This window comes from Myotis myotis, unplaced genomic scaffold (assembly GCF_014108235.1).
Source record: "Myotis myotis isolate mMyoMyo1 unplaced genomic scaffold, mMyoMyo1.p scaffold_m19_p_18, whole genome shotgun sequence".
Lineage (NCBI taxonomy): Eukaryota > Metazoa > Chordata > Mammalia > Chiroptera > Vespertilionidae > Myotis > Myotis myotis.
The window spans coordinates 10160721-10187919 of NW_023416322.1; the positions used below are offsets into that span (position 1 = coordinate 10160721).

The 27199-nt window shown below is 41.3% G+C and overlaps 1 protein-coding gene across 6 annotated transcripts in view; it reads left to right on the plus strand.

Annotated features, from left to right (window-relative positions):
• The first annotated feature begins 142 nt into the window (after positions 1-142).
• Positions 143-27199, plus strand: part of C4BPA (complement component 4 binding protein alpha) — a 41078-nt gene continuing 14021 nt past the window's right edge. Inside the window, exons 1-12 of one of the 6 annotated variants that reach the window (XM_036344793.1) lie at positions 146-359; positions 7025-7194; positions 8150-8332; positions 8726-8825; positions 12134-12219; positions 12397-12591; positions 14477-14659; positions 17490-17690; positions 18509-18703; positions 20907-21074; positions 22058-22233; positions 22748-23064. In XM_036344793.1, coding sequence (XP_036200686.1) covers positions 7032-7194; positions 8150-8332; positions 8726-8825; positions 12134-12219; positions 12397-12591; positions 14477-14659; positions 17490-17690; positions 18509-18703; positions 20907-21074; positions 22058-22233; positions 22748-22921 — 1824 coding nt within the window. In that variant the 5' untranslated portion in view covers positions 146-359; positions 7025-7031 and the 3' untranslated portion in view covers positions 22922-23064. Of the gene's footprint in view, positions 360-2877; positions 3028-7024; positions 7195-8149; positions 8337-8725; positions 8826-12133; positions 12220-12396; positions 12592-14476; positions 14660-17489; positions 17691-18508; positions 18704-20906; positions 21075-22057; positions 22234-22747; positions 23065-27199 lie in introns of those variants that run through there. The other 5 variants (XM_036344792.1, XM_036344794.1, XM_036344795.1 and 2 more) reach the window with 5 other exon arrangements.

The following is a 27199-nucleotide window of genomic DNA, read 5'->3' on the forward strand; positions in this document are numbered from 1 at the left end:
CATTTAGGGGAAATGGTTGGCAAGGAGAAAAATGATTGCGACATGTTATCAAGAATGAGGGCTAGTAAAGAGGAAGGAGATTAGGTAAACACTGGTGCTGTGTTTTTGCTGTTAATCATTCACTGGGCCAATAAAGAGTCTGGTCATCTATTTCTATTCAGCCGTCCCCAATCAGTCAACCACATGGCTGTAATTCCGGGACTTTTGGTAGACCAATGACTAGACAGGTTCAGGAAATTCTGGTAAACTCTTATCTGAGGATGAACTAGGACTATTAGAGATCAAGGCAGCTTTCTTCCTTAAGAAACTGCTCCAGGCACCATAATAGAGCCTTCTACTGCTTCCTCAGCTACTTGCAGGTCAGTGGATTACTTTGGGTATCTTGGGGAAAAGGCTGGTGGTTGAGGAGTGCAAGATTAGAAGGATGAGACAGAGATAAACACTTGGGGTGTTTTCAGCAGAAATCTTTTCAGGAGTAATGCATTAGGGTGTTACAGGACTTGAAGAGTACTTTTAATCCCTTCTGAGCCTCAATTTTTAATTATAAATGGGGGAATAATAGATACATACTCAAAATAAACTGAAGTAGAGAAGAGGTAGGATGTTGCTCTTGTTATTGTATCTAATAGTTGAGTGTGTTCGTTTGTCGCTTTTTTTTTTTTTTTTTTAACCATCTATGTAGGAGAGTTGAAGCAGGAGGTAAGCCAGACTTCCCAAAGGGATTCAAAGAAGACCTAGTTTTCATAGTCTGCATTCTGAAAATGAATGCAATTTCCTTTGGAGATTTTATTAGCCCCTCCATATCTCCTTCACCATGGACAGTCAAGACCTTTATAACTGATAACAAGGAGGATAGTAGTCAGTTTCCAGTTAGTTTTTGAAGCTAGAAGCCTTGGTCATCTTCACCTCTTATCTCTCCCTCACTTGCAATGATGATTATCATTTCTTCTTGAAATTCTCTTCCTGCTTGGGCACGACATAGTACCATTCTGGTCCTCATTTTAATTCTTCATCCACTTTTCTTTTTGTCAACTCCTGCTTTGTCTCTCTCTATAGTAGTACAAGGAGAATAAAAAGTAGAGTATCCATACGAAAAAGTAGCATCAAAGAAGGTTTATAATAAGTGTAGACATACATTTTAATATAATGTGAACACCGAAGGAAGGAACTGATAGATATAGAAATTCTATGATATGAGGGAAAGTGTGAAAACAAGTTCTCTCTGGAATCTCAAAGTGATGTGATTGAGAATGCAGGCATAAGCAAGGAGACACAACAATTGAGACTGTAGAAAATATCACTCTTTATAAAGGTATCTGGATTTTAAAAGGAGGAGTTTAGATACAATGAATACATTAACTTGAAAGTAATCTTTATGGAAGAAGAAATCTGGGGGCAGAGGATTTTCCCAGTGCCTCTCAAAGTGTACTGTATTGGACAGTACTTTTTGCAAGAGACCCACCATGTTGACGATGGCTCTTGAGTTGGTTTCATTTCCATAAGAATTTCAAAGGCGATGATGTCATTGACATCTGAGGGCATATGCTAGGGAAGTCTTAGCCTTTCAGTGGGCAGTTAAGAAGTCTGCACTTTGTAGACAATAGAAAGCTGATTTAAGTTTAATGCCATTGTTTTCGCGATGAGAAACAGATTCAAGGAGCTGCTGTAGTTGCTACAAGATCACAAAGTTAGATGATGGTACTGCTGGGACTCAAGCTCAGCCCTAACCTCTACCTCCACGCTCTGTGGTCTGCTGAGTTCTGTGCAGGTTCTGCTGAGGCACCACAAAGAATAGGATGGGGAACCACAAATATTGCACCTGGCCAACTGAGAACTAGTAAGGGAAGTCAGATCACTGTATCATCTCTTCGAAGCTCTTCTCACACATTATTTCATTTGGTCCTCAGTAAGGCAGTCACTCTTAAGAAGATAAAACCGAATTGAGTTTTATTTACTTCCCATTTATTGGATCACTATTATATGCCATATACAATAGTAGGTTGGGCTCCTTACAAAGACACCTGAAGCCCTAGCCGGTTTTGCTCAGTGGTTAGAGTGTTGGGTCCCAGGTTCGATTCTGGTCAAGGGCATGCGCCTCGGTTGCAGGTTCGATTCCCTGGCCCTCGTTAGGGCTCATGTGGGAGGCAACCAGTCGAAGTGTCTCTCTCACATTGACGTTTCTCTCTCTTTATCTCTCCCCCTCCCTTCAACTCTTTCTAAAAACCAATGGAAAAATATCCTTGGGTGAGGATTAACAACAACAAAAAGGTTGAATGAATAACTTCTTTGTCTTGAAGAGACTTACAGTCTATTTCAGGAGGCAGAAGTGAATAGACACAATACAATGTGGTGTTGCAATTAAGGTGTCAGAAATGTACTAGAGGAGCATAAAAGAGACTCATAGTTCTTGGTGGTGTTGGGCACTTCATCAAGGAAGTGACGTGATCTCAAGGTTGGAGGTAAGAGCATTCATGCACAAGAAATATTCTCTACAAATGATTGAAGCTGTTTCAAGATCATTCCAGGGTGTGCTTTGGGAAAGGTAAGCACTTTCATGAGGTTGAAGCATGGTGTTCCGAGTGAGCAGAAGCAGAGGAAGGGGGACCTAAGGAATTGGGACCCATGAGAGTTTTAAAGTAGGTTGCTTTTTAGGATTATAACCACAGCAACGAGGAAGCTGGCTTACACATGTTTGGAGGCTTTTGCAGTGGTCTAGGGTAAGGAGAAGGAAATTACGAGAACCGCACCCTAGACTATGGAAGTGGGATGGAGAAGAGAGAGACTCTGAATATGAAAAGGGGCCAAGAGAGAGGAGGCTAGGATGACTCAGGTTTCTGGTGGGGGCGGCTAGGAGGAGATTATTTATTACTTTAGCCGAAACAGAAAGCACAGAGGTCAAGCAGTATTCAAAGGAAGAAAGACCATTTAGTTTGGGATCTGTTGGATTCAAGGTACCTGGGAGATAGAAATGAAGCAGTTGGAAATACTGATCTGAACCTTGGAATTTAGAACTTACATTTTTAAAAGGTTTGGTTTTTTTCCTTAAATATGAAATCTAACAAATGGTTGCTAGGTCTGGGGGTGGGATAGGAATGGGAGAAATAAGGAGAAGCTAGTAAAAGGGTATAAACTTTCAGCCATAAGATGAAAATGGTTTGAGGTTCTAATGTAAAACATGGTGACTACAGTGGATAATATTGTACTGAATAATTAAAATTTGCTAAGAGAGTAGAACTTAAATGTTCTTGCCAAAAATGTAAAAGGTAAGTATGAGAGGTGATGCATGTATTAATTAACTAGAGAGTGGGGAGGGGCGATCCCTTGGCAGTACATCTGTATGTCAATCATCGTGAGGTACACTTTAAGGAACTTACAATTAGCCCATTACACCTCAGTCAAGCTGAAATTTAAAAACTCAAGAGTCAAAAGTTTTAGCTTTTAGAATTACAAGTGAAGAGAAAAGCATAGTAATTTATTTCTGGATTTGCAAAGAAAACTGACAAATGGTTACACTTTTCAAAAACAAGTGTTAATTTAGGTATTATCCTCCCCCCCAAAATTTGCTGAGATAACCAGTCAGAATCATAGACTTTTACAGGGTTAAAGGTTAAGTTCAATTGGCAAAGCTACAATCTCTAAAGTCCAGTAACAACCCCTTTGTTAGGAAAAACCATTTGCCAAATCAGTTTTATGATGCAGATAACTGCTTTCTGCAGCTGCAGGGAAAATATTTCCTCCTTCTTTTGCTGAGATTTCTTTCACTGCTTTTTTCAGGCTGAGCACTGGCATTCCACTAGTTAGCAACAAGAATACAGGAGGCGGGCCTGAATGGCTCAACATTTCCATGGAAGTAACAGGGTAGAATAACATGTTTATTAACAATTGAGTTTATGGTGCATGTAAGGTTTTATAACTACAGGAGCTAGTTGGGCCCAGAGGACTGTGAGTGATTCATGGATGATGCTTAAAGATGAGTCCCTCCCAGGAAAACAGTGAAGGGTGAGGGGAGAAGGCCCCTGTGAGGTCCGGGATCTCTGCTCTGAGGGTGGCACTGGGTCTCAGTGAAAACCCAACCAAGGGCTTCTGGCCCGGCCCAGAGGGCTTTCCTCTGTGCTGGGGCTTAGAGTCCCCTGGTGACACAGCCATCTGCTGATCCCGGTTGCCCCTGTCAGTTGGAACATGGGGATCCCACCAAACTACAGAGGATTAGTCACCAGAAGCCAATGAACTGAATGGCAATTCCTGAAGGATCAGTTCCCTGAAGTCAATATATTGAACTTATCAAATCATCAGTTTACTTAACATTGTCTTTAAAAGCATTCATTTTGGATATATTCAATAATTATTAATATATTTTTTAAAGAATATTTAATGAATATATTCTTTGTAGCAGCATTTTAAATATAATTTTGTTCAATTTTCTGAAGGTATGTCTTTAATCTTAGGGTGTGCTTTTATGAATATAGTCAATGTATATATTTTTCTTGTGACTATACAATGATGACAACTGCAACAATTCATATGGGAAATTTTCACTTTATTCTATGATCCTGATTTTTTATAGTAAAATTCTATTTTGCCAACATATTGGCAAAGATATTTTAAAACCTTTTCAATTTCACAGATGTCCATAAACATGCTAAATATACTGACTTATCAAAAATTAAAGATGCTTATTGCTATATTTTTTATAGTTCATAACACTTTTTATTGCCCAGGAGAAATTTACCATATTTTATAAATTTCACAACTTAGTGGACTGGTTTTTACTATGTGGAACTTGCCTAAACCTCAACTGTCCTCAGTCTCATTGGATTGCTAGAACAGAAAGAGGACAGACTTGAGATGGGAAGGGATGCACTAGGAAAGTGTGTGTGTGAGGGTGGTTGGGGGGCGGGGGGCGGGCGGAAACGCATAGAAAGGTGGTGTGTGAAATCCCAAAATGTGGATTCTGGTTCTTCCCACCAAGAAAACCTCAATTCATTCGATACATATTCTGTAAACACACTTTTTGTAAGGAAATCATTTGATAAATTGTTCATTTTGTTGAATTTATTTTGGGAGGCAGAATTGTCCTGCCAGCCATATACAGAGTTCATCGGATAGGATGTGCACAGATGGGCTGGATTTGCCCACGTCTGACACCTGGGGGAGGAATGGCTTCATCAGAATTGAATTTTGAAAAGACAAGATTCTATGGGTCATTACTCATGAAATTAGGCCCCTCTACAAGTGTGAAGGGCCACTATAAACTGCTCCCCTCCCCCATAGTGTGGGACAGAAACTTCAAGGGAAATACTGAGCTGATACCCTTCATCAAAATGAAGATGTGCTTAGTATGAATTATGGACACATGGGAGTGCAGACTCACCTGGATCTAACAGAAATGTCAGAATTAAAGATAAAATTCAACATTTCTGGTGACGGAAGATGATTTGACTTTGGGTGGGGGGTACACAGTGCAATGTATCGATCATATGTCATAGAAATGTACACTTGAAACCTATATAAGCTTTTTTAACCAAGGCCACCTCAATGAATTTAATTTTAAAAAGAATGACTACTCAAAAAATTTAATATTTCATTGGGAGTGAACTTTATATATCCCTTTCAGGACAAAGGCTATTGTTCATGCAAATTTAAGATATGTTGTGTGTTTTTTACAAGGGAAAGAAAATGGTGGTGAAGACAAAAATACCCTTCATGATTCTGCTTTAAACAAGTCTTTAAATAAATAATGAAAGCACATGTCTTCATATGTATCGACACATCTACATATATAGATCTCTCTCTCTCCATATATATATCTAGATATAGAGCCATTTTTTCAAAACTGCAAGTTGCTTGATGGTTTATTTTTTCGGTTGACAGTTGTTATGAGGAATTCCCAAGACTATACATAGTGATCCAACTCCTTTTCTCTATCTCGTCGTTTTCCAGCCCTTTTGTTGTGTTTTATATTTGTTCCCTTTTCTCTAAATCCTCTGCCATTTCTTCGGTCACATCATCTCTGTGGCTCACCTGGTCAATTGTAATAGCCTTCTTTTTTATGTCATTTTAAAATTATATTTTATTTTATTATTTTTCCCATCACCATTTATCCCCCACATACTCTCTTTCACCTCTGCTGCCCCCTCCATCAACCTCCCTGTTTCTTCTCTCTGTTGAATCCCTTATGTACACATCTGCCATAGTGATCTTCTTAAGGCACAATGATGTCACTCCTTAGCTTTAAAGCAAACAAACCCCAAACCAACCAACAAACAAAAAGGCTCTTTATTCCTCAAACAGTAGCGTCCATAAATTCCTAACTTGGCCTTTATATCCCTTTCAGGCACACCTTTAAGTTTCCCCTTCCTTAACGACTATCTCCCCATCTCAGACACTATTTTCTAGCCACATTGAGATACCATCTACTGGTCCCCAATTTGTCCTGCATCCATTCTGTAATTTTTAAAGCATCCATTCTGTAATTTTTAAAGCGTCCATTCTGTAATTTTTTTTTTTAAATATATTTTATTGATTTTTTTTTTTACAGATAGGAAGGGAGAGAGACAGAGAGTTAGAAACATCAATGAGAGAGAAACATCGATCAGCCGCCTCCTGCACACCTCCCACCGGGGATATGCCCGCAACCCAGGCACATGCCCCTGACCGGAATCGAACCCGGGACCCTTCAGTCCGCAGGCCGACGCTCTATCCACTGAGCCAAACCGGTTTCGGCCATTCTGTAATTTTTAAAGCGTCCATTCTGTAATTTTTAAAGCATCCATTCTGTAATTTTTAAAGCGTACCGAACTCAGCTACAGCCACCTCCTCTCTCTCCCATTGGAGTTAATCTGTCTTCTTCATACTCCCTACCCCAGAAGCTAACGCTCACTGTCTTGTGTTGTAACATTTGTGCACGTCTTCTCTTCCAGCCTCGGCTGTAATTTTCTTGAGGACATGGATCCCATAGCATGTACCCTAGTGCTTTATAACAAGTAAGCTTTCAACGACTGTTTATTAAACTGAGTTCTTTCAGCAGAAAAATGGTGGCGACGCCTCAGAGCATGTACCCTCCAAGAGCTCCAGATGAGACCCTGGATAGAAAGGGGAAAATGACAGCCTGGCCCTTCTCTAGGCTGTGGAGAGTGTCTGATTCTACTCTGTTCCAAATGGCCTTGGTGGCGGCTCTATTGGCCACTGCTCTTGGTGAGTCATGGACAAGTTTAGATTGGCCATAAACATTCAAGTTCATCCACTTGTTCACAAGACTAACAAAGAGATGACTAGGCCTTCAGCAGAAATCCATCTTCAGCAACCAAGGGTTTGTTGGACCAGGACTTTGGATTTATCTGAAATTTGGAATTTTAAGGGGTTTTGGAATGACTTGGAATTTAGGGGAATTTGCTTTACCCATGAAAGAGGCAGTTTTCTAGACACTTCTGGCTAGACTTCTCCTTCAGGAATTTCCCAATCTGTCTCCCACCCATGGCTTGAGACAAATCTGTCTGAGGGATCAGCTTGACTGGACAATTTTCACTGCCAGTGGGTTTATCCAGAGTGGAGAGGGGGGCTACTAGGACTACTAGGACTCCTAGTAAGTAAATCAGTTCTGTACTTGATTCTTGCTAGTAAAGCAAGATTAATATTTTTGTATTTCAAGGGCTTCATGTTTCTGCCTTCGTATCATTCAAAGTCCAAAAGGCACAAAACACAGTACACATTAAAAATATTATTCTTATTCATCTCCCAGTCACCCAGTTTCTCTTCCCTGAGGCAACAAATGTTACATAAAGTTATTTTTAATGAAATACTATGTTTCTGTGGAGGAAAATTGCAGGGACTTTTTGAGTTTGCACAGATGCAGCTGAGTCAGCAGAGATGAAAAATCTGATGGGCTGATGAAATCGTATCTGCCATCTTTAAAAAATAAATTATCTTATATGCAATAGAGGAAGGATGAAAAATGTCTACCTTTTATTATTCATCAACATACATGTATTACTGACCAGTCACTGGATTCAATGAGCAATAGAGATAACAAAAGTTATTATTTTTCTTGATTAGAAGAGAAAAGAATGGCTCTTGCTCTAAAAATCCTATTACTGAAAACACCAAGATGCTGTGTTTAACTTATGGTGCTCTTTGTCATTTTGGTGTCCAGGCGACTGTGATCCTCCACCCAGCTTACACTTTGCTTTTCCAACGAAAGAGTTGGATGAGACAAGCTACAAAGAGAAAACTCGTCTGACATACAGCTGCCGCCCTGGCTACTTTAGGACCAGTTCAAAAGGTACTTATGTTACCTGCGAAGGAGGCAGTTGGCAGTACGAAACCTTCTGTATCAGTAAGTATGAACATTTATTTTCTTATTCGTGCTTTTTCCTTTTTTTTTTTTTTTTGCAAAGTTGTCTCAGGAGCTAAGCTTTCTGAATGCAAATAAAAACTCTTGGTCATTGAGAAGCCACCCTGTTTGTCAGTGGCTGATTGCCATATACACGTTGCCACTTTGTGCAAAACAGAGCAAGCCAACAAACAAATAAGTGAAACAGGAAAATTAGGAGCTACCTAGTTGCACTGAAAAGTAAATATTCAGTGAGTCAGGATCTGAAATAAGTTTGAATCTGAATCTCTGGTCTTTCTGGAAACAGAGTTCAAAGCTAATCAATCAGCCTTCTTTTCTAATGTCATATCTATGAGAACTTGACAGCCCTAATCCTCATTTTCACTTTTCTCTCAGAAAAAAAATGCAGCAACCCAGGAGAATTACGTAATGGGGAGGTGATCTTGAAGCCAGATTACTCTTTTGGATCACATATAGAATTCAACTGTTTAGAAGGGTGAGTGTGAGGCCATCTAGAAACAACCCTTTAAAACAATAGCTGATGTGTTGATAGATTTCGGAAGTAAAAATGATGTAAAAAAAGGACACACAGAATTCATGCTTTTACTCTATCGCCAGCCACCCATTCCTCCTGTCCTTCAACGGGCATCTAGTTTCATGAGTTTTCTATGCATCTTTCTCGTGTTCGCTTTTACAAATACAAGCTAATGTTTTTATTTTGTACCTTTTCAATCACGAACGTAATTTTCAAATCCGGCTTTATCTTTCTTTATCGATACATACAGGAGACATTTCCATGTTTGTGCAGAGAAAGGTTCCTTGTTAATAATTTTTTACAACTACATAAAATTTTATTGTGAGATACAGGATGGATTAATACTCCCTTTGATGGATCCAGGGGTCTTTTTAATCCTTTGCCATTCTGAACAGTACTCTGTTACATTTACCTTGTACATCTATCATTTTGTACATATGAAGTCATATCTACAGGATAACTGTCCAGAGTGGGATTTCTGGGTCAAAGAATACTTATATTTGAAAATTGGAAAGGTATTACAAGTTGTTCTCTCTTGGGGTCACATGGTTTTACAGAATATGCTCATGTCCATCTCTCCCTGCACTTTCCAACTAAGTGTGTTGCCAAACTTTTGAAAACTTGTCAATTTTTGGAAATTTTTCCAATTTAAAAGGTAAAAAAAAATATCTCACTATAGTGTCAATGTATATTTCTCTTACTATGAGGGAGGTTGAGCACATTTTTATATGTTTAAGAGATGTTTGTATCTACTTGTGAACTATTTGGCACTGTATTCTCTCCTCCTGTCTCCACCCTACTCTGTCTTTTCTGCCAGTAGATTGACGTCATTTGTATGACCTCAGCATGTATAGTTAACATTACTGTTAAATACTCATATATGTCTGTAACTCGATTTCACTCCCAACTCCTGCAGATGAGGAAGCAAGAAAGCGGGCTTTGTTTTCCATCTCCTGTTATCTGTTACCTTATTTCGGCACTGGCAGCGCACATGACATTTATATTTCATTCAGCCACCCCACTTTTGTTTTTGTTCTAGATCTGCAAGTGCAGTGCTCACTGCCAGTTGTTTTGTGGTTTTGCTTTTGCTGAAATTTCCTGTGTCAGAGTGTGGCTGGCTATAGTTTGGCTTCTGGTGATTTCCTAAAAGAAAAGCTCCAAGTGAAAATTATTAAGTTCTTGTAGGTTCAATATTGTCTGAGGCCTTGATACTTAAAAGAGAACATGGCCAGATATAAAGTGCTTGGCTGAGACTGACTGGTGTGGCTCAGTGATTAAATGTTGACCTATGATCCAGGAGATCAAGGTTCGATTCCCAGGGCACATGTCTGGGTTGCAAGCTAGATCCCCAGTAGGGGTGTGCAGGAGTCAGCCAATCAATGATTCTCACTTCCCCTCTGAAATCAATAAAATATTTTTTAAAAAATTTAAAGTCCTTGGCTGATAATTTCTTTTCTTGACTATCCTATAGATATTGCCACATATTTTTTTTTTAGTGGACGTTGATGTACAGACCTCTGCTGCCTACCTGTGTGTGTGTGTGTATATACATTATATATATATATATATATATATATATATATATATATATATATATATATATGTTTTTATTGATATCAGAGAGGAAGGGAGAAGGAGAGAGAGATAGAAATATCAATGATGAGAGAAAATCAGTGATCGGCTGCCTCCTGCACGCCCCCTACTGGGGACTGAGCCTGCAACATGAGCATGTGCCTTTGACTGGAATCGAACCCAGGACCCTTCAGTCTGCAGGCCGACACTCTATCCACTGAGCTAAACAAGCTAGGGCCCTATCTGGATTTCTTATTCTTAAATGTAACTTGGTCTTTTTTTGGCCATCCAGAGATATTACTTTTTATCTTTGAAATCTAATAATCCTCCTCTTAGTTATTTTCATCCAAACCATTGTGTTTAATTTTTGTTGCTATGCGATATACAATTTTAAAATGTGGGTTAAAATATTATTCTACTTTTGTAATTTTTACTTGAAACACATTTAAAATAGCTATTTTGTGGGGGTTTTTTTGTTTCTTCTTCAGGTTCTCCAATTAAGTATACGTTGATTCTCCTTTGCTAATCATCTATATCTCACATTTTTTCTCTAATCTTTTTTGTTATTATTGTTTCATTTTGTTAGATTTTCTCATGTTTATCCTATTTCTCTTATTGTGAAAAGCTGCTAAGAAAGAAAGAGAGCCCAGCTGGTGTGGCTCAGTGGTTGAGCATCGACCTATGAACCAGGAGGTCACTGTTCATTCAATTCCTGGTAGGGCACAGGCCCAGGTTGCAGGCTTGATCCCCAGTAGTGGGTACATAGGAGGCAGCTGATTAATGATTTTCTCTCATCATTGATGTTTCTCTCTCTCTCTCCCTTTCCCTTCCTCTCAGTAAAAATATAATTTTTTTTAAAAAAAAGAAGGAAAAGGAAAAATTCAGCACTATGGTGCTGTTGGAACATTGATGTGTTCCTATTGAAATAACCAGAAACAGTACGTTTCACTATGTTCCTGACCAGGTTGGAAACATTGCATTTGAAAGAAACTTAAAAATAAAGACACCCTTAATTCTCACTATATTTTATCGTATTAAAAGATTCATTTTCTTAAAAACTGTTTTGTTTTTTTTAAGTTCTTATTAAATATACTCTAGGGGCTCTTAAATTGTTGAAGGTATCATTTATGCTAGTGTTCAATCATATTGTAGGCTATCTGTTGATAATAGTACAATTTGAAATCATACAAACAATCCTTTGTTTTTTCTGTTACTATGATGCGTAGAGGGCAGAAAGCTTAGAAATCACCAGGAGCATCACAATGGGGCATGTGAACGTGGAGTTTTTGGTGCTTGGGAGAGGGCAAGCTTCCGGAGGACAAGAGGAAACTGTAAACCAGGAGAGTTTGGAGCCAGTAATCTAGCTGGTACTCTCATCCAAGCTGCGTAACACACTCAAATGAGTTGTTGTTTTTTTTTTTTTGCCTGATATAGTCGTGCTTGAACTCTGGGTGAACTCCGTGACTGACATCTAGTTGATGTTTAATTATACATTTCAGAATAAGAGAAACCTCACATCTCCCCACAGTGGTGAAATTTTACTGACTGGAGTGCTCAGTGGGAAGGGTTCTCTGAGAAAACCTTGTTTCTTCATTTTTTTAATATGGAGTAACCATTCTATTCGTTTGGATGCTTTTATGTAATTTAATTTGGGGTAGGGACAATTCCATTAAAATCTTTTATCCTATTTTATTCAGGTATGTCTTAATAGGCCCAACCACTAGTTATTGTGAGGTCCAAGATAGAACAGTTGGCTGGAGTCATAGTTTTCCAGAATGTGTAAGTAAGTAAAGACTTTTTTTTTTCTCATTTAACTATACACTTCTACTGTGTTCGGTAATCGAACTCCTGTGCACGTTGGCTGCTTTTTTGTACCACCCGTGAGAATTTGCGTCATGAATGTGCGATGTGGAAATATACCTCCCCTAATTCTTTCTTCTTCTTCACGTACTCATCCCAGTTGCCCAATGTGAGCCCCCTCCAGCCATCAGCCACGGGAAGCACAATGGTTGGCGTGAAGAGTCCTACCCATACGGGTCCTCTGTCACCTACAGTTGTAACCCCACCTTCTCCTTGGTGGGTGAAGCTTCCATTTCCTGCAGAGTGGAGAATAAAACAAAAGGTGTCTGGAGCCCCAGCCCTCCGACTTGTAAAAGTAAGTCGCGGTTGAATTGCTGGCTTATCCTTTGAATTTTTCTCTCTTGTTTCCAAGAGCAAGGAAGATGAATGTTTTGGGGGAAATGAAATGATGCAAAGACAAACTGCTTCTTGCAATGATGAAAGCCATGTATTTATTTGGTCAACCGATACTGAGGCATGCTGTGCCATTACGTAGTCACAAACAGCACCAATATCTCATTGGCTTTGCACAGTAGGTTGCTTCTCACACACACTGAGTCTACTGCGTGTCGAGGAGACACTCAAGGTGTCTCGTTTAGCAACCAGCTCCGCATTCCAGGTGACACCTCGATATCTACAGGCCCTCTCACAGTGCCTTCAGAAGAGGAAGAGAGAAAAGCAAATTGTGACCTGGCTTTTATGAGCTTTGGCCTGGAAGTAACCACATATCACTTGACATTGCAGCCTTCAGTCCAGTGGTTCTCAACCTTCCTAATGCTGCGACCCTTTAATACACTTCTTCATGTTGTGGTGACCCCCAACCATAAAATTATTTTCGTTGCTACTTCATAACTGTAATTTTGCTACTGTTGTGCATCGTAATGTAAATACCTGCTATGTAGGATGTATTTTCATTGTTACAAATTGAACATAATTAAAGCATAGTGATTAATCACAAAAACAATATGTAATTACATATGTGTTTTCCGATGGTCTTAGGTGACCCCTGTGAAAGGGTCGTTCGACTCCCAAAGGGGTCTCAACCCACAGGTTGAGAACCACTGCTTTAGTCCAAAACTAGTACTGTGTAGAGTAGACTCTACCTAAGGGAAGTTGAGAATGTCATCTTTTATCTGTTCAGGAATCCGAGCTGGAAACTTTGGTTAGCGCTTGGAATGTCAACCATATATGCCTACAGGGCAAGCTAAACCCACTAACCACCAGCAGGTCAACAGGGCAGAGCGAGCAGTAATTGAGCTGAAAGCTACATTGTGGTACGACTCGTCTGCTAACCTTCCTCAGCTACTCAGGGCCCGCACACTATCATTTACTATTTTGACTCCCCACAGGACACCATCAAACCAGGGTATGTGAGGGCACCGTACTGCAAACATGCCCGGGGTCTAGACTGCAGGGTGATCATTATCGCCCCTGATACTGACAGATACTGAGGCTGGAAAGTTAGCAGGGCCAGGCTATGAAGGGCCTCGTGTGGTTCTCTCAGGAGTTCAGGGCGAAGGTGATGGAGAGACGTTGAAATGTGTTGCGTTTCAGAAAGGTAACTGGCTACAGAATGGCCGGCAATTTGAAGTATGACACAATTTAACCCATAGGCACCATCCAACCAAGAAGTGAAAATGGCTTCCACTGTAGCCATGGCAGTGGGCCTGGAAAGAAGTTAAGGGATTGCCGAGGAAATAAGGGGGCAGGACTTGACTGACTGCTGGGGTGAGGGCGGGGGGGCGGGGGGGGGGGGTGCGATGAGGGCAGTTTGTTCTTTGCTTGTGAGGGTGCAGATGTCTGATACCTTCCTTGGCTGCCTCATCATCGTGCATGTCATATAATCACCGTTGGCCACTGACCCACCCCCAAAATCATCCAGGAAGGTAGGTCATTATAAGGGGAAGATTTGAGGACTTTGGGAATGTGTTTCTCTGGGTCAGATATGACTAGTTTTTCTTGAGATAAATGAGGAAGTGAAGTGATCCAGAGACCTCATTTTCCTGAGGTCTTTAAACGTTGAAAAAAGATATACATTTATGTGCTTTTAAAAATGTTTTCCTTGTAGCTGCTTGATATGCACTGTATCAGGCTTTTTCCAATACTTGGAATTGGATTGGCAATAGCAGTAATATTCTTATTGCCATTTCTCTTTTATAATCCACTATCTTTTCTTATGCTTTTTTTTTTTTTTTTTAAAGAAATCACCTGTCCTCAGCCATATGTTAACAATGGAAGGATCATCTTAGGATTTAGATACTCCTATACTTACAAAGACTCTATTACTTTTGAGTGCAATAAAGGTTTTACCCTCAAAGGCAGCAATTTAGTTCGTTGTGGAGCTGATAACAACTGGAATCCTCCTCTTCCCACCTGTGAGATCTGTGAGTACAAACCACAAAAGAACTTTAATGTTTGGCATCTAAAGTTACCCAGAAATGTTGGTGAGGGCATATTCGTATGCCCAAGCCCACTTGAATCAGTAAGAATTTAAAATTTAGATCAATAATTTTCTTTATTTTTTCCTCATGGGAAAAAGATGTATGACAATACACTGTGCAAGATCACTTAACATCATAAAAAACTGCCACATGCAGTTATGCAGGGTGCACACTCCCTAAGGGGAGACGTTAAGACTGCAGACACTGTGCTATGGATCCGGCTTCTGGCTGAATGACGCTCCCCCTGTGGGAGTGCACTGACCACCAGGGGGCAGCTCTTGTGTTTTGAGTGTCTGCCCCCTGGTGGTCAGTGCACGTCATAGCAACGGGTAGTTCCGCCATCCAGTCTTTTTGCATATTAGCCTTTTATTATAAAGGATTCCGTTTTCAACAAAAGTTATCAGAAATGCAAAGAGATAGGAAAGATGATGATGAAAATTGCCTTTGAGGAGGCCCAAATGTTGAGCTTAGCAGAAAAGAAGTTCAAAGCAGTTATTATAAATATGTTCAAAGTTTCAAATTACTAACTGATGTCACTTGCTTTCAGCCTGAAGAAGCCCCTTTAATATGTCTTATAAGGTGGTCATCTAGCAACAGTAAGATACCACCTTACACCTGTCAGTATGGCTATCATAAAAAAGATAAACTGTCACAAATGTTGGTGAGGATGTGAAAACTTTGGAAGCCTTATCCACTGCTGGTGGGCATGTAAAATGGTGCAGTCATTCTGGAACAGAGTTTTGGCATTTTCCTCAAAAGTTTCAGTTACCCAACAATTGCCCTTTCATTCCAAGGGGAATGAAACAGATGCCCACACACAAACATTTTATGTTAATGTTCACATCAACATTGTTTATCATTGCTAAGCACCCCAATGCCTGACTACTGAAAAAAGGATAAACAAAAAGTGCTATATTTATGCAGTGGAATGTCATTTGGCAATGAAAATAAATGAAGTACTGACATATGCCATAACATAGAGGAAACGTGAAAACATTATGCTAAGTGAAAGAAACCAGTTACAAAAACCCCCACATATTACATAATTCCATTTATTTGAAAAGTCCAGAATAGGCAAATCCATGGATAAAGTATATTAGTGACTCCCAAAGCCTGGGGGGAGATGGGAATAGGGAGAGACTATTAATGAGTAGAGAGTTCCTTTTGGGGATGATCAAAATATCCTAAAGTTGGATAGTGAATTCACAGCTCTGTGAATATACTGAAATCATTGGATTGTGTGTTTTATTTTATTTTTTACATATTTCTATTGATTTTAGAGAGGAAAGGAGAGGGAGAGAGATGAGAGAGAATCATTGATTGTCTGCCTCCTGCACACTCCCTACTGGGGTTTGAGCCCACAACCCAGGCATGTGCCCTTGGCTGGAATTGAACCTGGAATCCTTCAGTCCACAGGCCAACGCTCTATCCACTGAGCCAAACCAGCTAGGGCAGGATTGTGTATTTTAAATGGGTGAATTTTGTGTCATATGACTTAATCTCAGTAAAAATGTTACAAAAGAACCTTAACCTACATATAAGTTAAAATATCTGAAAATAAAATGTAATAAATATCTAACTTGGCAGATGTTTGTATTATATTTTCATCCTATATAATAAAAACCTAATATACTAAGTGTCTGGTCGTCCAATTGGCCGTTCAACCAATCAAAGCATAATAGGCTAATGATATGTTAAGGCCATGCAACTGCTCACTGTGATGTGCACTGACCACCAGGGGGCAGATGCTCCGACTGGTAGGTTAGCTTGCTGCTGGGGTCTGGCCAATCGGGACTGAGCGAGACAGGCCAGACACTCCCTGGAGCCCTCCCGCGGTCCCTCCCGGGCTGGCCAATCTCCCACATCCCTCTCTGGCCCTGACCATGCACCAGTAGGGTTCCTTGGCCTAGTCTGCATCCTCTCTCAATCTAGGACCCCTCGGGGGATGTTGGAGAGCCAGTTTTGGCCTGATGGCAGAACAACCGGTCGCTATGACATGCATGGACCACCAGGGAGCAGATGGTCAATGAAGAAGCTGTCCCTGGTTGTCAGTGCACTCCCACAGGGGAAGCACCACTCAGGCAGAAACCAGGCTCACGGCTGGCAAGTGCAGCGATGGTGGCGGGAGCCTCTCCAGCCGCCATGGCAGCACTAAGGATGTCCAACAGCAAGAGGGCACAGGCCGGGCTGAGGACCCCGCCCCCCGCCCCGAGTGCACGAATTTCGTGCACCGGGCCTCTAGTATGATATAAACCAGTAGAATCAGGAAAGAGCAAAGAGGACAAGACAAAGTCCCGGCTCAAACAATGCTTGGAGTATTTTTGCTCTTGATCAGCCCTTTAATGAATCAGTTTCTGTCAGCTGAATGAGGGGAATGAATTGTTTATTTTTTTCCAATAAGTCAGGAGATAAGAAACTTAGATTAATCTGGGACAGTTCTCCAGCCACATCTACCTAGCAAGTCTCGTGCTTTAATTCAGAGACTAAACTTTCTGAAGTACAATGAGGAGGAAGGAGAGTTGACATTTGGGTGGTTGGCATGGACACACAGGAACCATTTGGTAATATGTTTAGTGAGAACGTCTCTGGTGTTGTGCACATGTCCATTTGGGCACATGTCTATGTGTGTATGTTGGTATGGCTGATTCACCAGCCATGGCAGGCTGGTTAAGGGCTGAATGAATGCATGGCACCCTTTCATAGGAAAGGCTCATTGATCATGCTGCATCCCTCCTAACAGTGTCCTTTTCCCTTATTCTTCTCTTATGAGCAGATAGTTGTACTAACTTATCAGCTATCCCACACGCTTTGTGGGAAACATATAACCACCGCCTACCAACAAAAGACGAACTGTATGAAGTTGGGACTGTGTTGAGGTACCGCTGTCATCCTGGGTATAAAACCGCTAGAAATAAGCCTATGACTGTGACTTGTCAGAGTAATTTGGAGTGGACCCCATATGAAGAATGTGAGGGTGAGTTTCTTTTTTAAAATACTTTAGTATGTTAAATGTCCAGCATATTCTAGGATTTTCTGCCTTAAATGAATATAGTTGTGTTCCTCAAGTTAAATTTATGATTAGATTAATTCAACAGGATGACTGCTATTGCCAGAAGAGACCATCAAGGGCTTGGAGTTTGAAGAGCTCTCCCGATTTTTATTTGCCACGTGTGGGTGTGGGACCAGCCCATTTCACATCTCTGCCCTTCCCCCAGTACCGATGTGGCTTCCTCTTTAATTTCCTAGTTGTAGAACTTCCATTCAGCAACATTTTGGTTGTTTTGAATGACGGTTGTTCTGTTTAGTTGCAATTTTGATGCGGTTGTCGGGGGAGGCAAGTACTACATTTACTTATGTGACCATCTTGACTGGAAGCCAATATAAGCTTTTGAGAACATTCTTCTTTCTGTGTTTTGGGAAGTATAAGTTATTAGTAAGCTTAATAATGATGTGACCCTAGTAAAGCCATAAGGAGATAAATGTTATTTGTCATTGCTCTTGAGTAATTTTGAAAATTTACATTTTCATCCAGGTTTAATCCAACTTCTCATTTTGGAGGCCCCTAATGCAATTATTAAATTGGAAGGAAGTGACTGGATTGAACTACTTTAGCAAATCAGGGACAGGGAGCGAGGACTCAAGGTGTCTCGGGGACCCTTGTCTGTTTCCCCAACCTCTCTTCTGAGGCGAACTCTTCTTCTGAAGGTGGAAATGAGATTATTAGCCATAGGAGCCTCCTCACGGTGATGTTACTAACCTCACTTTTTATCAGCCTCACTTTTTATTTTTTAGAGGTTTGCTGTCCAGTACCAGAGCTGAAGAATGGCAAAATCATTCCTAGAAAACAACAGAGGAGAGGTTTGGCCAATAAGTGTGAATATTTCTATGGAGACTCCATTTCATATTCATGTAATGGGAGACGTAACGCTGAAGCTTCATGCCAAGGGGATGGCACCTGGAGTCCTGAAACACCAACATGTGGAGAGAGTAAGAGCTTATGGAATTATGTTATGTTAGAAGTTTCTTCATATCAAAGTATGTGCGATTATTAAAGGAAGGGTTCCAATTAGGTAAAAAGAATTTCTGTGCTCTACATGATTCTTAGAATGCATACATTTGTTTAATAGCACTGTCTCCAGTCCAAATTTCTCTTTTCTCCCCAGTGGTTGCTCCCATTTTCTTGACCTTCCTGGTTTCCTTTCCTGAATCAGTGAAATTAGACCACATCTAATAGATCAGCTAGACTTCTGAACTATTGTGTTCTGCTTCTTGGTATTTATTCTCTTCTCTTTCAGTGTTTCTGGTCCATAGTACTTAACCTGCAGAACAAGACTGCAAATCTATTTGAATTTGCTTCCTTTCTTCTGCTGCCTCTTAGCCCTTCTTCAGCCTATCTCTCAGTGTGAAATGCCTACATCTCCCTCACCAAGAGCACTTAAGTACTAAGCACAATCCTCCCGTCTCCCGCTGTTTTTCCATAACCCTATCTGTTGATGACCAGGAATAATCACTGCTCCTTGAACAGTGATTCTTTGCCTTTCCTTCTGAAAGAAGGAGCCCAAAGGAGCTTTCAGAGTGACCAGGTATCAGTCACAGTTGAGAAATCAATGGGAATCTTATCTCCCTTAGTTGAGTGTTTCCACTTTGCCTACCAGTGCTTTTCTATCTGCAGGTCACAGAGTTCAGGGAATAAAAGCACATTTTTCCCAAAAGTTCACTTAGAGTGAATATAAATGGGGCCAGTCATGCTTCTATCTCTTGGTTTCTAGGCTCATGGACTCTATTTTTTTAAAATTGGGAACCCAGTACAATATAAAAGTTGATCTTTGATTTAAAGTGAATACTGTGTTCTAAAAGTTACTCTAAGTAATATTGTAAAGCCCCATTATTGTAAAGTACTGTCTCTCAACTGACACTTCAACTCAGCCTTTAACAGATATGATAAAGGAGATGAATGAACAGCCAGATGAAGAAATACATGGGGCAAAGTCTGGGAGGGTCCCAAACATGGAGCTTCTGTGCCCATGGAGTTGTGGTTCTTCACCCTCCCGGGAGGTGGATGTGTTCACGCATCTGGAAGCTCTTTGAACTCCCTACTCTTGGAATTTTATGGAGGCTTCCTCATGTAGGCACCATCAAGTATTAATTCGGTTTCCAGGGTCTCTCTGGAAGAGGGGAATATTCCAAACTTCTAATCATGGTTTGGTCCTTCTGGTGACTAGCACCTCCCAGGAGCTCACCCAGTGTCACCTCATTAGAATAAAAGATGCTTTTAGTGCTCTTATCAAAAAGGAAATTGCAGGGGTTCCAGGATCTTAGTCCCAGAAATTGAGGGGGATATATTCCTATTATCTTACATCATGCTAGCATCTTCTTGCTCATTCAATAGAATTAATATGATTCCACTGATATACTGGATTGATATGATATTCTTTATATGTTCAGATGCGCATGTAACTTCAGGCTCTTATGAGAGGGGCAGGTGAGTTTTCATAGGACAAGGGTAAAATGGCAAATGTATGATATTGACCCTTTCATGTGTGTGCAGATTGTTTCTGATCTTCTTTTCTGAGAGGGTGGGAAAGAAGGCCTTTTCTAAAACAGTGGCCTCATTTCCCTGCAGACATATTAAAGCAAAGTTACCATATCTGGTACAGGGTCTGCAGTAGGCGCTACAATGTTGAGTATTCCATAGTCTACTGTAATTGTCCAGAATTCTAATTTTTGTAGTAGACAGACTAGGGAAATAAATAGAGATATGATGAGAATGACCACTTCTACATCTTCAGTTCTTTAAGAGTGGCACTAAGTTCTTCCTTACTTTATTTTAAAGTAAATTTATAGAGTGATGGTAAATATGATATATATTTTAAATTGACGTTCCTTGCTTTAAGAGGGAGGGGTCTGGGGCAGATCAATAGTTTCTACTTCGCATTCTTGCATGTGATTGCTATTACCCCACTTGTCAATGACACAATATGGAGAATGGACCCACTAGGGTGCCATCATGATTCTTCATCATGAGGCTTACGGGAGGGCAGCACAGTTACTTGGGTTTGGCTAAGTGATCCCTTGGGCAGAGAAGATGGCAGGACAAGATAGAGAGTATAGAAAGTGCACAGATTCTGGGATGTGTTGTTGTTTATGTCCTATAAGCTCAAGCTCTCTCACTTTATGTCTTCCCAACAAGGTTGCTATTATCCTCCTGTCATTGACCATGGACGTCCTAAACTAACTACACACGCATTCTCAGCTAATGAGGCTAACTATGAATGTGACAAAGGATACACTCTGGTAGGAAATCCCATACTCTACTGCAGTTCTTCACGCTGGTCTGGTCCGCCTCCTCAATGCAAAGGTAACTCCAGCCCATGGGTAAGTGGGAGGAACTCTCATACAGGGATTGAGAATAACGTTTCTCCCCAGCCAGAGGCAGAACAAAAACATAGGATTTATTTATTTTAAATAATTAGTATATCCAAATGGCACCCAAAGCAAACAAAAGTACAAGGGGTATACAGAAACATTAATCTCCCCTATTCTTTCTCCCAGTTACAAAACTCAGCCTCCTTGAGGCAGCCCCTGTTCCCACTTTCTTGTATATCTCTGGAAATCGTCCACAGGCGGTACATTTTCCTGTGGCCTGGAGCAAAATTTTCATGGAAACTTGCTCTGGCATGAAGGTAGGCTCTCAGGGGCTGATTCCAAACACCAGGAAGTGAGCCTCATGCAGTGTAGGGCACCACCTGCCAATGCTGGAGCCTGTGGTGTGGATTCCCAGTTTGCAAACTGATGTGGGGGTGGGAGGCATCAAGGTCAGGTGTGCTGTTTGCATGATACAGGTTTAGTGTACTTTGCAATCAACAACACTAGGAATTTGTCACCATTGGTTCTTTTGCTCACAAGAGGACAATGGGCAAGAGAGAATATTTTATCCCCAGTGTTCTGTAGGGATCACAATGGGAGGGACAGTTGCTTTGATGGCTGAGTCTGGGGTCATGTGCCTTTTTTATACCCTGTCATGTAATTTAAAGATGCTATGTCTTCAACAGTTTCTTAACTTCTCTCTATCTTATTTTTCCTTATTTAAATGGGAATAATAATAGTGCTCACTTTATAGCGAGGAGTGAGACTTCACTGAGATAATCACATAAAATGGTGAGCCCTGAAGAATGATATGAGCCAATGCTCATATTATTGGCTAATATTATTGCTCTCAAAAGAAAAAAAAGCATAAGACAATGAGCAGCACCTACATGCAGTTCATTTTAATAATCCTAGCCTGTGAGCATGTCTTCTTTTCTTAGACTTACAGATTGCTTAACTGTGCTTTCCTTGTAGCTGTATGTCCGACACCAGAGATAGAACATGGGAATCTGCTTGTGGATAAGGACCAGTTTGTTGAAACTGAAAATGTCACCATTCGGTGTGACTCTGGCTATGATATCGTCGGTTCCCAAACCATCACCTGCTTGGAGGACAGGACCTGGTCCCCAGAGGTGCCCAAGTGTGAGTGGGTAAGTGGCACAATTCAAGGAACTCCCTGTGCCTTCAATCCCTAAAACTGGTGCCTCCCCACAGCACTGTCGCAGCCAGCAGAGGCCAGATCTGACTGGCCTGGACTCATTCCTCAGTCATTCAAAAGGACTCTCTTGCTTTCCCTTGGAGCACACGTTAGATGGCAGGTTTTCCTTCCCTCACTGGAGAACAGGGAATGCCCAGCCACGTAAGGAGAGGAGGTCCTCAGAGACCTGCGAGTACTCCTACATTTCCTTTTCTAGACTGTATAACACACTGTGTTCCATGTCTGGTTGGGTAGCTGAAGTAGCTTCTGTCTCCACAGAGGCCTTCTGGCACGCTCAGATCAGGAAGATCTATATTCTTCTGGGGAAGACTACAGTGGGGCCCGGGGTCTCCTGGTTGTCCTGCTCTCCCATCAATGCTGGGAGTGGTCTTGGACCTGACCCTCTGTCCTGCATTTCAGGATCTCAGAGAAGCCTCCCAACCACTCACCACCTGTATCTCTTTTAGGTGGTCCCTGAAGGCTGTGAGCAAGTGATAGCAGGCAGAGAACTCATGCAGTGTCTCCCTAGCGTGGAGGATGTGAAGATGGCCCTGGAGCTGTATAAATTGTCTTTGGAGATTGAACTCCTGGAACTGCAGAGGGACAAGGCGAAGAAATCCATTCAGGAGTCACCAATCTGATTTTTCCTGGAAGAGGCATGAAATGGTGCCCTGCTCCCTTCCATTCAATATGGGTCACTTTAGTTTAGCAACTCTGCCATTCTTTTGCATTGTAATGAATACCTAAAAATGGTAATTGGCCTTTTTTTTTTTTTTTTTTTTTTTGCTAGTGCTCTGAAATTATAGAATTGTTGATAATCTTGTGGCTCACATTTTTGCTTTTTTTGGACACAAAGTGCACATTTTTCCATTAAAAATTTACTTATACAATTTTTGTCTTTGTGGTCATTGAGACTCTGTGAAATGAGGTCCATATACAAACCCCAAAATGTATTTACATAATTTACATTAATTGTATTGTATGGGTCTTGCTTATAGACTTGGGTTCCCGTCAGTTATATTTCCCTGGATTACCTTACTGCATGTTCCCCATGCGCAAATCACCAGGTCCTCAGTATTTACATTAAATGTCAACACGCCCCAAAAGTCTTGTCCACTCTCTCCTATTGGCAGAGATTTGTGCCCTTTCTAAACTCCAAGCGCTTCGTCTCTGACTTGCTAAGGCTGCCTATTGACTTTGATTTTATAGGAAGGCATTTATGTTGTGTCTGACTCACTTATTTCATCCTCAGAGATCAAACTCTGAAAGCTCGGTGAAGGTGATGCCCACCAGGAAGCCCCCTGTGCATTCGCAAGTCCTCCATCTGATCTGGTTCTCATTTTCTTTAATAGAAAAATGAAAAGCCTTGAGCAACTATCCCACAACAAGGAGACACCCCATGCGAATCGCTTTTATATCTCGAGGTATTTGAGGCTCTATTCACTTCTTCTCACCACTTCCTCCAACCTTGCATCCTCTGCAATGAGGTCCATATACAAAGCCAACAATGTTTTTACATAAAGTTACTACTTTCATTGTATTGTATGGGTCCTGCATGTGGACTTGGGTTCTCACTCATATCTCAGCTCACTGGCTCTGTTGTCTTTCCCTAGTACACAGTACCTTATGGTTAACATTGGCCTCTTTGGTTTAATTTTCCCAAACACACTCTGAAGAGGCAATGTAGAGCATGCTTTCAGTAAATTACAGATCTTATAGAGGGGCTTGGACTGTTAGGGAAACCCCCTTACTGGGAGGTATCTATCCATGGTGTTGAATGCCATTACCTGCTCCTGCTATGAGGAATTCCTTTTGCTTCATGTTTATTTTGAGTTTCCCTTGAAGCAAGGACTTGTGGGTACTTACCAGTATTTCCCTGAGGGGTGGCCTCGGAAAGCACAGAGGGTGGGTGGGTAGTTAGATGCAAAGGGAGGGCCGTCTAAAGAGGAAACAGTGCTGAGGGGATTATTATTGCTGTTGCTGACAGGAGCTCAGTTATGCTGAGTGCCCTCTGAATGTGTGTGGAACCCAAGTATGATTCGTCCTCTGAATGAAGAGAATGAAGACAATGTGTAATTAGCCAATAGATCTTGCTCACAGGACACCTGCCCCCACTGCAGACCAGCTAGGCATGCTCCTGGCCACGCTGACACTGGTGCCCAATGTCACCTAAGGGACTGTGTGAAGTAACCTCCAGGGTAGAGATATGGACAGACAAAGCAGACCCTAGAGGTGGAAGCGGTCCAGAGTGTGCCAAAGTGAGAGGGCCCTAGTGATCTTGAAAGGAATTTGACAGTGTCTGCCACACACTTGGACATGCAGTGTAGGCTTTCCTGTCTGTGTACTTGCTTTTCTGTTCTGTCTGCCTTTGGTTTTTGAATTCATGTCCTCCTCTTTCTCGATGTATTTCCTAATAGAAAGTAAAATACTGAGTTCCTGCGTATTTGAAAGTGTTTTTATCCAAATACTTAGATAATTTGTTGGCCTTTTAAGATTATATCCTGAGTATGGCCTTAGTTTAGCTTACCAGCTACCCGAGACAAACTTCCTTTAAATATTGACAAAGAGGACTTCTGGCTTTCACACTTTGATTTAAATTGTGATTGATTGCTTTGATCTCTCATTATTTCAGCGAAGGGGCACTGAGTCTGTATTAAAGGTCCTCAGCCACCCAGTTTCACAACCATTATTGCCATTTCCACTGCCCCTCTCAAGTGTCCGAGGTATTGCACAAGCCAATGCACCTCCTTCCTTCTACATCCCATGGCACTTACCAGGTGAACATGTTCATAGCTGCAATGCTACAGCAAGCCAGCACTGTCAATATTCACCCATGACCAGTGATTGCCAGGTGGCTGGTGGGTGATCCAAGTCTAGAATCCGATTCTTAGAGTTTGCCTTTAAGGTCCACTTGTGGTACAAACTGTCTTCAGTCAGTTTCTCCAGAATGGATGTAGATGTATCTAAACTTTTGATAGTGTGCTCATCATGAAACACACACACACACACACACACACACACACACACACACACCCCCCAAAACTGTAAGGCAATGAAGTAGCATGGTAGGGGAGCAAAGGAGCTGAGCAAGGATGGGTTCTCAGCTAGTGCAGCCTTCACTTGATCCATGGTGAGCTCTAGCGTATAAATTGCCTCACAGAAGGTGGCGAGTGGCTACAGCGTTTGGACAGGTTCAAGCCTGGGACTAAAGAGAGGGCAGGATCCTCTCCTGGTAAAGCCACGTGCAAGAACCAGCACAATTATAGCCAAAGGCTATAGTTATAAGGTTGACCTTGTGGTCCCCTTGGCTAAGTGATATGGGCTGTGGGAAGTGCAGCAGTAAACAAAGCTTGATCAGGTGCATGTAATTGATTAGATTCGAAACCCAGGAGACTGTTGTAACCCCGCCCTTACTTTGCCTCTTGGAATCTGGCCATAAAATAAAGATTCACTTGTAGGCTGTGATGCTCTCTCTCCATCAGAGAGGGCAGCGTCCCACCCAGACCCAGCTTTCTTCTCTTGCCTGTCTTTTCTTTATCCTTCTCCGCCCCCTCTCAGGGTCACCCATGGCTTGGAACACAGAATGATCAAGACTTGAGGCAAGGAATCAGGGCTTTTGTGTCCCAATATTAGTTGGGCATTGGTTGCTCCTGTGGGCTGGGGTAGAACTTCCAAAGTATTAGGATGAAGAGGCTCCTGCCATTTCAGCACATTGTCTGGAGAAGGTCACAAATCTATGCCATTAACTAGACCACCAATAGCTTCTGTTGGTGGACATTCCATCGGGGAAGGCCCAACAGTGTTGATTTACTCCCAAATGGCTGACTCATTGTCTTTACAGGAAGCCAATATTGCCCCAAAAGTGGAAATTATTTTGGTATAAAGAAAAAGCCTGTATGATCAAATCAGTCTTGGACTCAGAATTTGACCTACCTGGTAGCTACTAACTATCTATGAGGTTTGAGGGCAGGTTACTTTTTCTATCTAAACTGGTTTCCTCATTTATGCAACAAGGAAGGTAAAAACTATGTCCTAGGGCTTTTTGAAGATTAATTATGCTAATTTATATAAAGTTCTGGTTCCCTACCTGCTGAAAGTTTAAAAGCAGGCTTCTGCTTAATCCTTTAAATCACTTCTCTTTATTGTGATTCCTCTTTCTAAAGGAAGTAGCCATTTGGTGGCTTTGTTTTCCTTGATCTCTAGGAAGTTGACATTTGTTTGTGCTTTCCTCAGCATTCCAAAGAGTTTCACTCAGTTATATTTGGTAATTCTTCTCATTTATTTTTGAGAGAGAAGCATTTTGGTTCTTATGGGTACATGGTAGTCATTCCACTTTAGCTGAGTAGTTAAGATCCCTTTAGGACAATTTCTAGAGTTTACTCCTTTGTTTGAGGCAACTATCTAAGCACAGATATCCACAGCTGGTGGGCAAGATATGGAATCCAGGTTGGTAGTCTCATCTGTCCCACTTAAGGAGACAAGTTAGGCAATAATCTGGATGAACAGTCAGGCAGTCTTCGATGGTTAAGAGACACTTAGTCTTGGGGTTACCAATTCATGAAGCAGGACAAATGCGCTTGCCATTCACTTGTCTCTTACTGCTCAGAGACAAAGCGCTGGGCTTCCTCCGCATCCAGCATCATCCAGATATTTGAAAAGTCATACTGAACCTTCCTTTCTCCTTAATTGATCATCTCCAGCATTTACCTTTCAGTGCATGCTTCTCAGGTGCAGACACGGACTAGCATAGTTCCCACACTAGAACGGTTTCATAGAGTGAGTCATTTGGTGTTTTATGTATATCAGCAAACCCAGGAAGTAAAGAGGCTCCCATTGAAGTATTATAAGAATAATTATTGTTTGGACTAGATTCTTGAGTATTTTCTCACAGACTCATATTAGTGTGTTCTTGGTAGACC